The 12,316-nt window shown below is 40.5% G+C and overlaps 1 protein-coding gene across 4 annotated transcripts in view; it reads right to left on the minus strand.

Moving 5' to 3' along the window:
* znf385c (zinc finger protein 385C) overlaps window positions 1-12,316 on the minus strand; it is a 488,384-nt gene that overhangs the window by 342,366 nt on the left and 133,702 nt on the right. For all 4 annotated transcript variants that reach the window (XM_072561476.1, XM_072561475.1, XM_072561477.1 and 1 more), the window contains one exon: window positions 5,009-5,272. In XM_072561476.1, coding sequence (XP_072417577.1) covers window positions 5,009-5,272 — 264 coding nt within the window. The remainder of the gene's footprint in view (window positions 1-5,008; window positions 5,273-12,316) is intronic.

Genomic DNA, 12,316 nt, shown 5'->3' on the forward strand with positions numbered 1-12,316 from the left:
AGCTGGCATGGGAGACCCAGTAAGATCAGGGCCATGACAGCTCAGTTAACAGTCTCAGATTCAGAACATTAGACGCTACTATTGCCATGCTAGTCACCAATCAATTAACTGCCCCACTTCCCGTCTCAGTGTGGAATTCTGCCATCCAGAGGCATGTAGGAAAAGAGGAAACCATAATGCTGAAAATCCTCATGTACCAATTTGAGGTCATGGCAGATCTAAAACTAGATGCAGAGTTTGGCAGTCCTTGAATGTGCCTATGATTGATATGGAAACAGATGTCGCTGTTATCAAGCAGGAAGATCAAAAGTTGAACTCAATCAGGCAGCAAGAATAACAGCACGTGGTAAATGAGAGAACTGGAGTTGTAAATAAAAGTGCTCCCAGTAAAAATGAAATCTGGAGCTTCACAAATTAGTTTGACACCAATGTAACTGTGTTCATTACCGTTAAGGAAGAGCACAAAAACTCCCCAAGTCACAGTCTCTTACTGAAAACTGGTGTGAAACTGACCAGTTATTCCAACAACAGTATTCCAATATGAGGTAAAGTTAGTGTCAGGGTAGAATTTGATGGGAAAATGCTAAGCCAGCACAAAGTGATTTTCGAACAATGAGGACCAAATGGAAAAATTAGGCACCTCAACACCCAAATCAACCAAAAGACAACAATCAACTGACCACAACATGAGACTAGGATATAGGACGATGAAACAGTAGATAAAGAGTTGAATAAATTAGAAGAAATGGAGCATTTAAGAAAGTGAGGAGCACTGAATGGGCTGTAAAATACAAATGAGGAGCAGATGTAGACTGCTCAGGCCCTCCACCTGCTCAATGAGTTTACATTCCCACTTACCCACAATAATCTTTTACCCCCACTTGCTTATCAAGAATTGATCAACCTCTGCTTTAAAAACATTCAAGGCCATTTCTTCCAACAACTTTGATAAGTTCCAAAGATTCACAAACCTCCAGGTGAAACAAATTATCATTGTAACGTCTTAAATAGGCAACACCCTTCTTTTAAAACAGTGATCCCTAATTCCTGATTCTTTCATAAGATGCACATCTAGCCTGTCAAGGCTGCACAGGATGGTTGGTGCGGTGCCTCAGCGGTTAGCACTGTTGCCTCAGAGCGCCAGGGACCTGGGTTCAATTCCAGCAACAGGTGACTACCTGTGTGGAGTTTGCACATACTCCCAGTGTCTACGTGGGTTTCCTCTGGGTGTTCCAGTTTCCTCCTACAGTCCAAAGATGTGCTGGTCAACTGAATTGGCCATGCTAAATTTCCCATAGTGTGCAAGCTAGGTGGGTTGGTCATGGGAAATGCAGGGCTAGGGGAGGGGAGCTGGGTGGGATGCTGTTCAGAGGATTGGTTTGTTCTTGATGGGCTAAATGGCCTGCTTCTATACTATATATATTCTATGGATCTTATAAAGTTCAATTAAGTCACCTCTTATTTTGCTAAGCTCCAGTGGATACAAGCCTAGCCGCATAGTACCCATTCCTGACATTAGTCTTGAAAACCTTCCCTGAACTGCCTCCAATGCACTTACATTCTTAAATATGAAGACCAATATTGTAAATCGTACTCCATATGAGCTCTCACCAATGCCTTGTATAATTGAAGCATATCCTGCCTACTTTTGCAGTCAATTCCCCTTGCAGTAAAGGATAACATTTATTTAGCTTTCCTAATTACATGCATTCTAACCTTTATGATCATACACTATCACGCCCAGAGTTATCTGTATCTCAAAGCTTGGAAATGTAGATAATATGCTTCTTGTTTTCTTCTACCTGTCAAAATGGACAGTTTCACATTCTCCCACATTATGCTTTGTTTGCTATATGTTCACCCATTCGCTTAACTTATCCATAGCCCTCTGTACCTACCTCATGTCCAATTAACAATTTAATTTCTTACCTAACTTCGCATCATCAGACAGTTAAACCACTGGAGTCTCTGTACCCAGACCCTGGGCAGCACAGGAATGGACCCCGTGACTGACACCCCTTGTGATCACCACTTAATGTGGGAATGGGCAAACAAATTTTTACAAACCTATGAAAATTCATCCTTGCTCACACTGATTGACAAGCAATTTAAACTGACCTTTTTGTATTGTTTTGTTGTTGTTGTTTTTATCAGGTTTAAAACATTTTCAATGATATACTGATTAGTAGGCTGGTAATCGCTCCTATTAAATAGTAAATGTCTCCAGAGCAAACATAATTGAACTTTTATAAACAGTGCAAGTCAGCCAAACACTGGCCCAAATCACGTGAGTTGGCATTTCTACAGACTACGGGAGCAAGGAAGGTTACCAAATTATTTGTTATTTTGACACAAACTGACTCTGGATGTGGAGTTCAGAAGGGGAATGGGGAAAGGCATGTAATGAGGGAGCGGATGTTATTACATAATCGAAAAAAAATTCTTCAAACTCAGAGCAAGTCCAAGAAGTAATGAATCATACAAAATGGTTTCTAGTACCATTTGCGATTATTTTTTGTTGAAATAGCAGCACTTTTTCAGATACTTTCGACACAGACCATGTTCTTGAGAGTAGAGATTCTCACTGCACTAAGTCTGTGACACAGGAGACAAAAGATAACATATGCACCGTCAATTTAGCATGTTTAAGCTTACTGGGTTGAAATAGGAGATGTGATAGAAGAGAGGGAAAAAAAAATCAGTTGTGTGCCATGTTCTGAGTGTCAATTCTGATTTGCCATAACGATGGACATTTGTTAATGTGATAATCATGTGTTATTTGAGTACGTGATATTTGCACTGTTTGAAACTGTTATTGTACTTCCCTTTATAAACGCCTCATTTCCATCAAATGGTGCTTTAAATATTGAATTCTTCTTGGAATGTAGAGCATAAAAATTTTAGCGGGATGAATTACAACACATTCATAAATCAAAACAAGAACACAAAGGAACAACAACACTTCATATCACATAGCTTCTTTAATGTAATTAAATGTCTCAGACACTTCACTGGAGCCATGAAGGAGATATTAACAGAGATTATCAAATGCTTGGTTGAAGAGGTAGGTCTTTAAGGAGAGAGTTAAAGAAGAAATGGAGGCATCAGGTGAAGAAGTTTAAGGACAGCATTCTCAAGTTTGGGGGTCTATGCAACAAAGGACATAGCTTCCGTTTTTGGAGCAATTAAAATTGAGAATGTTCAAGATGTCAGAATTAGAGCACAGATATTGGAGATTTGTGGATTTGGAGAGATGGAATCTTGGAGGAATTTGAAAATGAGGATAAGAATTATAAAATGAAGCCATTGCTTGACTGGGAGGTAATGCAGGTTGCTGAGGTGCTAGGGATTCACGGACCTGCTGCAAATTAAGGATGGAGCAGCTGAGTTTCAGGCACACCTGGCTTTTATTTCTGGAAACAAATTTGAGACTAACAATTTGAGATGAATACCTTATTTGTCTTCCTGAAGTTTCCCCCTATGTGAGTAGGAAACCCAACAGGAATTGGTTTTGATTAAATAAAGGGAGGTAGAATGTAGGAGATGAGCCAGGAGTATGTTGAAGAGGTCGAGTGTAGAGATACAAAAGCCATGAGGGCTAGGTTCAGCAGCAGGTGAACTGAAATGGGTCCAAATATACTATCAAGGCTGCAAACTTATAGGTTGCTCTCAGATCGTTGCTGAGCAGCTGGCTGGAGTTGGTAGCTACAGGGAGCAGAGTTTGAAGTGGGGACCCAAAAACAATGGATTCTTTCTTCCTAAAACTTAGAAAAAGGTCTTTGCTCATGAAGAATACATTTGAATATCAACAATGGTGTTGTGGTGGGACAGAAGAGCACTGTAGATATTTAAGACAATTAAAGTTTAATTTAAAACTATTGCTTTGTGTCTACACTATTGGCCACAAATAAATTTCATTAATTCTATAAAATAAATAACTTCACCTATTTTTTTGTGCAGCTTTATGACATTATCCATTTGCAGCAACTTATAAAAATTATGAAGAAAAGCAATTCAAACTCAATTCAGTTCAACCATTCTCACACCAGAGTATAGAAACCTAATTTCAAACAGGTGAGGCTTACTGCCTGAAATCTCTGACTCTCACAATGAATCATTTTTCATACCAGATTGATGTATACCACATCATCCCACACTGAATGGGTTAGTTCTCCCATAACTGCCCTTTCAGTCGGTCATCTCCCCATCCTTCCCTCCTTCAGTTATTAGCCACAGTTTTCAGACCCGAATTTGTGGGCACATCGTCCACTTCCCTTCACCTTTTTTCTGAACAATTCATGTCAATAAAGAGTGGAGCTGGAAAAAAGCACAATAAGTCAAGCAGCATCAGAGGAGTAGGGGTATCGATGTTTCAGATTGGAACCTTGGTCGACTCCCCTGCTCCTCCTATGCTGCTTGACCTGCTGTGCTTTTCCCAGCTCCACACTTCTTCAACTCTGACTTTCCCGCATCTGCAGTTCTCACTATCTCCAAGTTGAATAATTCAGGTGTTGATCCTGAATCCTGCAGGTTCTTTCAGCGACAGATTGACAGAGTTGAAATTCTTAGAACCGAGAGAGGGCACATTTCTGGGTCATACAATGATACGGGAGTCAGGGGCCAGAACCAATGACGACATTGGTCACCTCTTGAAACGAGATGCAGAAAATGGCTGAAACACAAGATAAGTGGATTCTTCAAGGGCTAAGGTTGAAAGGTAATGGCTAATACCTACAGCAGAAATGGATGCAGGTGACAATCTATTGATACTCATAGCTAGCATACAAAAAAAGCACTTTTTTTTTAAACAGAACCACATTGCAGCAATTTTCTTTTAATCAGGCACACTTGGCTTTTCATTCTGGAAAGAAATTTGAAACTAACAATCCGAGATGAAAACCTAAATTTGTCTTCCTGAAGTCTCCCCTTATGTGAGGAGGAAACCCAATAGGAACTGGTTTTGATTAAAGCATCGAGTTCATGGGAGGTCCTTCTATCTCAACCTTACCTTGGCTGGTGGGCATTTTTCCATTTTGGAGCTTTTTTAGCCGTTTTTGGTGGGATTTTCCATTGTAGTGGATCTGGGCCTGGGCAGCAGAGTTGAGTTGGATGTTACACACACCACAAAGAGTGAAAGTCTGGAGCTTCTTTTCCCGCTTCTGCGTGCTGTCCGTGACTACAGATTGTAATTCTGTGGCGTCATCATTCACCAAGGAAGGATCTGCGTCTCCACTTTCAGGAGGTAGAGGAGGATTTAATGGCCGTTTCATACCTTTAAGAAGAAAGGTCATTAACTGTTTTTTTAAGTACTGAAATTTCTTTTTTTCAGCTTTCAAACTGAGCACCTCTTTCCTTTCACAGAGTATCTACAAAACTGATTTCATTTTCAATGTTAACATTGGAAATCAGAATGTGAGAAACCTAGAATACCAAAAACATTCTTCTCAGTCCAACTAATTTTAGGTCTCCTGTCTGCCATGCTGTTGCCTATCCAGGAGTGAAAAATCAACAAGCCAAAAGTCTCTCTAAATTTTGTAAAATGGAGTTGTCTTCTGTTTTCTTTGAAATTGGAATATAATGATACAATGATAAAGCATCATTACATTGTTCTGGTGTGCCTAATCTCAAAGTTTTCATTAGTTCATTCCTAACTGACCTTGCTATGCTTTTTCAATAAAATAATATTCCCTAAAGGGATTTCTTTACTCATTTGTAATACTGTTTTTTTTTGTAATTTATAATGGGAATCTGCTATCTATAACTACACTGATAAATGCAATGCAAAGCTTAGTGTTGTCAATTAAATGCTAATTCCTTAATTTAGTTTTATTCCTGGTATGTTTCACATTGGTGATGCTTATTAAAACAAACTCGGAGGAGAAATAGACTAACACAATATCAGAAACCTATTAGGTCATTCTCTATCCAGTCCCTGTAGCAGCTAAGCATGTGTATTAGGATGAATTCCTGGCTTTGTGGATACCTCTGTGTCTCCAAAGATTTACATAAGAAGGTACAGCCTTAGGCTAAACATCAGGGGTTGCTATAAAGATATCAAAATTCAGTTTATTTCTGGCAACTTTAGGCTCTGGATCCATTCGAGTTTACATTTGTTTTATTTAATTGTGATGCGGCATGTTAATCCACATGTGGATCAAGAGTTACTTAGTAGCAATGCAAATGCAACATAATCTAGCAATGCTATTTTTGGTTGCAAGTTAATTACAACACAATGCTTTGCTTTAATCCTGAGACCTGAATATCTTCTAAATGACAGCTGTATTGTAAGTTTACACTATTACAAAATTCTAGTCACTTGCTTCCTTTGTGTATGGAAGTGAGCATTGCTAACAATGTCCATCCTTTTTGAGAAGGTGCTAGTGAACTGCCGTCTTGAACCATTGCCGACCTTGCAAGAAGGGAAATCCAGGATTTTGATCCAGGGGACACTGAAGGAACAGGGGTGTGGTGTGATTTGGAGGGGACTCTACAGGAAATGATGACCCATTAATCTCCTGCCATCTAGGTGGTAGAGGTTGTGGGTTTGTAAGATGCTGGTAAAATAATTTTGGCAAGTTGTTAGTGTGTCTGGTCAACGATATTGACTGATGCCACTGGTGGAGGGATTGAACGTTTAAAGGTACTGGATGGGATGTTGATCAAGTGGGGCTTTGTTTCGAGTCTTGGATCGATTGAGCTTCTTGAGCATTGTTCATCCAAGCAAGTTTAGTTGATCTATTTTGAATCAAGTCAGTAATCAGGCCTGGAGCCGAACTGACACATTGGAATTCAAACTGAGCATTGGCAAGTTGGTTTTTGACGAGTAAATGTACTGATAACACTGTCAAAGGCAACTACCAATGCTTCGTTGATGATTGAAGGTAGACTGGATTTATTGAATTTTGGGAACAGGACACACATAGAATCGTAGAATCTCAACGGTGCAGGAAGAGGCCATTCAGCCCATCGAGTCTGCACAGAGCCTTCATACAGAATCCCAACCAGACCCATTCCATCCCTGTAGCCCTACATTTCCCATGGCTAACCCACTTAACCCACACATCCCTGGACACTTTGGGCAATTTAGCATGGCTATCCACCTAACCTGCACACCTTTAGACTGTGGGAGGGAACCGCAGCACTCAGAGGAAACCTATGCAGACATGGGCAGAATTTACCAACTCCACACAGACAATTGCCCGAGGGTGGAATCGAACCCTAGCCCCTGGCACTGTGAGGCAGCAGTGCTAACCACTGAGCCACCATGGGAAATTATGCAAATCATTTAGTAAATGCTGATTTTGTGGCTGTGCTGGGATAACTTTGCCAAGGATGTTTCTTGTGGTTAAGCGCAAGTCTTCGGTTACACCGTTGGGATGTTTCAGGGCTTTTGCAGCATCCCGTACCTTGTTTCTTGATATCACATCAAATGGATTGATTTGTCTGAAGACTGACATCCATTGTGATGGAAAGCCCGAGATGAAGGCCAGACAGATTATACACTCACGCTTCTGATCAAAATTGTTTCTGTGTTGCATTTTGCACTGATGTTTGGTGTTATTTTTCAAGCCTCATTTTCCAGTTAATTATTTAATAACCCAAGACGGTTCACAATTGGATGTGGTCGGACTGCAGAGCTTTGATTTGTGGGCTCACGTAGCCCTGTCTACTGCAAGGTGCTTCTCTGTTTAGCCCGTACTGATGATTGAACTGTAGCTTTACCAGTTTAGCACCTCACCTTTAGGTGTGCCCTTCAACACTCGCCATTGAACCAGTGTTGGTTCCTTGCTTGATGGTACAGTAAGGGATATGTTTGGCCATGGGTTTACAGGTTGTGGCAGAATACAATCGTCCTGCTGACGGTCCAGGCTGTATCAGTTTTGATGGCACAGTTTTGAGTTGCGAGGTAATTTGGAATCTATCCTAGTCAGCAGAATGTGACACAACAGAATGGAGTGTCCAGTGTGAAGATGGGACTTCATCTCCATCAGGTCTTTTGAAGTGGCCACTCTCACCAATACGGTCATTGGCAAACACATCTTCAACAGGATAAAATGTCTCCCTTGTGTGGATTCTTTCACCACCTGCTGCAGGCCCAGTCTGGCAGTTATATCCAGTTTGCCCAATCATTATGGTTGTGATGGTCCATGCACAGGTTTGATCTGATAACATGAGATTTCATAGGATCTGGAATCAGTGTTGAGTATTCCAAGGCCACTCCCTCCTGACTGTAGATCATGGTGCTCTGACCTCTAGCAATAAGGGTGATTGTGGTATCTGTGACATTAACTGTCGGGTATGTTTTGGTGAATATGAGTATGTCAGACTGTTGCCTGACTAGTTTGTGAGACAGTTCAGAGAATCACAGAATCCCTACATGGCCCAACATGTCCACAGCGACTCTTGAAAGAGCATCCCACCCAAACCTACTCCCCCCACCCGATCCCTGTAACCCTGCACTTTTCCATGGCTAATCCATCTCGCTTGCCATCCCTGGCCATGATGGGTAATTTAGCATGTCCAATTCACCCTAATGTGCACATCTTTGGACAGCGGGAGGAAACCGGAGCAGCAGGAGGAAACCGATGCACACCCAGGGAGAATGTGGAAACTCCACACAGATGGTCGCCTGAGGCTTGAATTGAACCTGGGTCTCTGGTACTGTGAGGCAGCAGTGCTAACCACCGAACCATCCCAAAGTTCACCCAATGTTGGCACATATACTCTGACATCCATAAGGAGGACACTGCAGGGATGGTGTGTCATTTCATTTCTGATATTCATATCAATCCTGGATGGATCTAACTACTTTATTCCTTATTTTTGTGTCATGGTTTGACAGAGTTGATTGGTTTGTTAGGCCATTTCAGAGGCCATACCAGCATACAAACAAGGAACAGGTATAGGCCAGTAGCCCTTCAAGAAGATCTTGGCTGATTGATTTTAACCTCAAATCTACATTCCTGCATATCTCTACCGGTTAATAGTTTGCCACATTGTGGCTCTGAAGTTACTCGTGGGTCAGACCAGGTAAGGAAAGCAGATTTCCTTTCCTGACCAACATTAGTGAATCAGATGGGCTTGATGACAATCTCTTAGTTCTTAGATCATTATTTTATGCCATATTTTATGCCAGATTCAGTATTAGATGAAATAAAATTCTCTCAGTTGCTGTGGTGGCATTTGAACTCACATCTCTGGAACATTGGACCAGGCTCAGCAATACTAGACCAGCAGCATTATCACTACATTAGCACAACATATTGCTGTTTAACAGGGTATAAATCTTTTGGGCATTTGTGCAGCTCCTGTTAATTTAGTGCTAATGGAAAAGGCTATGTAATTAATATATAAACACGCTGAGCATTTTTGTTAAATAGTAATTGATAAAATAATTAGTCAGAAATTACATCCAAAAGCATTATTAGAGTAGCTTTTATGTCATCACAATTTGCTAAGGAAAGGTCAACACAGAAAGAAAAAATAAACTATAACTTCTGTGATTCATTTGAAAACTATAGAATGTGTATATATTCATGGCTCAGGACAGGAGGACAATGGGGGTATTGTGGGAGGATGGGAAGAGATTGTAGGAGAAGAAAGCTGGAGAAGATGAGGGGATGGGGTGATAAAGCAAGGAGATGAGAGGATGAGGAGGACAAAAGGGAAGACTGAGGAAAGGGAAGTTAGATAAGTCAAGTTGGTGGACTTGAGCTCTGCATCAGCAAATTATAGGAAGAGGACAGACATTAAAAAATGGGGACGAGATTGCTCCAGATAGTAAAAATAGTTTGGGGGGGTTGGGGGGGTTATTATGTAAAAGAAGCCCGGGATACTCTCTAAGGAGAAGCTGTAGCCTCAGGAGACATTGAGAAGGTGGTAAGTGTATGGGGTTGAAATGGAAATGCAAGTAGCTTTACTCGGATTATTTGCTTCTTCTGGATGGGTACTCTTCATCTGCTGTTTTTACGTTTATTTTGTCACAAATATGTTACTTAGTTTCTTCAGGCTTCATTCTGGGTTTAATTTTAGCTTTTGAATTTTCAAATGGAATGTGAATAGAATTCTGTTGAAGGTGGTAGAACTGTTATGTATCATGAGTTATCATAACTTTATACTGACAGTGTTATAGACAGATACAGTTCTAACTGCAATCACACTATTTTTAATGCATGTAATATATATATGTGAACAAAGTCAGTACAATTAATGCAGTCCTGAATTAAGTTCCCATTGCCTACTCTAAATTCAGAGTAAAATATTGGAAAATCTAAGGGGTTCTATTACAGAAGACTGAATTAATTAATTACAAAAAAAATGAGTGTATTGATGCAATTAAAACTTCTGTTGCAGTTAATAGAACACCTGATTTAAACATACATACAATCTCATACTTAGGAGACACAATGGATAATTTATTTAAAGGTCAGTGACCACAGAGGAAACTATTATTCTCACTTTTTCAGTGTTACCATTCTTCTCCTTTAAAAAATATTTCTTTTCTATTCTAGGCTCTGTAAAGTTCATCACACATAGCTGCAGAAAATTCAGTGTTATGTGACAGAAGTATTGAGCCACAGTCAGCATTCAAAAGGACTGCTGCACTTACAAGAGTTTTCGACACTTCAGTGGTGCAATTCCTTTTTGAAAAGCTTTCACATGAGAAAATAAGACGATAATCTATTTGTGAACAGGATAAATTCATATTCAGAAAACTAGGATCTCTGCAGATTGTCAGATAATATTTTGTAGCAGTCCTTCAAACAGACAATTCACAGCAGTTATCAGATAATAAGAACATCTTCACAAAACTGAATCAACCTAGGATTTCACATTGAATTTTGCAGCATAGAAATAGGCCATTTGGCCCATCAGGTCCCCTATATTGTTTATACTCAATGTACCTACCATCCACTGTACTTCTTTCCAATTGAGAAACATATCCTTCAATTACTTTCTCCCTGGATTTTCATTCAATGAATCCATGTGAATTGCTTCAACCACTCCATGTGGTAGAAATGTCCACACGGTCATGAATTCCTTGTTTGATTCATTTGTGACTATCTTAGGCTTATGATCCATGGTTTTGCACAGCACGAGTAGGATCAAGCTCAGCACAAAAGCTGTGACTACAGTGTACAAATCTGCTCCAAGCCAAGCTACAAGACAATTAACTACTTTTTCTGCATGGAGTGACAACAAGACCATTGCCGCTCCTCAGCTTCTGTCCTATGGACTTCCCCACTGCGAAGGTAACTAATGCCCTGTTCCTTTAAATACTGAGTCACATGCATTTCAGTCACAACTGCTGGAAAATCTCACAACCGGAGATATTTCCAGTGTAATTGTGAATCAGAAGTCTGTGGCTTTAATCAAGCGATCTGAGCAAAGCATCTAGGCTGGCCGCACAGAGCAGTACAGAAGGGCAGCCACACTGTTGAGGAACTATCTTCCAGAAAAAACAAAGTCTTGTCCGTCCTCTCATGAGACACCACGTGGAGCTTTTTAAATGAAGAGCAGTAACACCTATTTTGCTTGCTAACCAACATCAAAACCAAAATCACCAACACAGGTTAGTCATTTATATGATGCAAATTTGAGGAAGCTTATGTACAAATTGGCTGCTGACTTTCCTGTACAAAACAGCGATATTGCATCAGAAGGACCTCATTGATTATGAAGCTCCTTCAGACTTTTTAGATTAGAATCCCTACAGTGTGGAAACAGGCCTTTCAGGCCAACATTTCCAAACCGACCCTCCAAAGAGTAACCCAACCCCCCCCACCTAATAACTATGGACAATTTAGCATAATCAATTCAACTGACCTGCACATCCAGAGTACTGGGAGGAAACCTGTGCAGACATGGGGAGAATGTGCAAACTCCACACAGACAGTCGCCCAAGGCTGGAATTGAACTGGGGACCCTGGCATTGTGAGGCGGCAGTGCTAACCACTGAGCTACCATACCGCTACTGAAGTTTTTGAAAGGAGCTACAAGTTCATTCTTTCTTACAGAACATCTATGACTGTACATACGAGCCCACTGTACATTAATTAATCTAACAGCACTCAAAAATAAGATATTTGCTTTTGTGCAAATGACACATTATCACTTTCAGAAAATAAATATACAAAATACTCTTAGACTCAGAGTCATACAGCACAGAAACAGACCCTTCAGTCCAACTAGTCCATGCTCACCATGGTCCCAAACTAAACTAATCCCACCTGCCAGTGCTTGACCCATATCCCTCCAAACCCTTCCGACTCATGAACTTAACAAATTCTTTTAAACATTGCAACTTTACATGCAT

This window comes from Chiloscyllium punctatum, chromosome 42 (genome assembly GCF_047496795.1).
Source record: "Chiloscyllium punctatum isolate Juve2018m chromosome 42, sChiPun1.3, whole genome shotgun sequence".
NCBI lineage: Eukaryota > Metazoa > Chordata > Chondrichthyes > Orectolobiformes > Hemiscylliidae > Chiloscyllium > Chiloscyllium punctatum.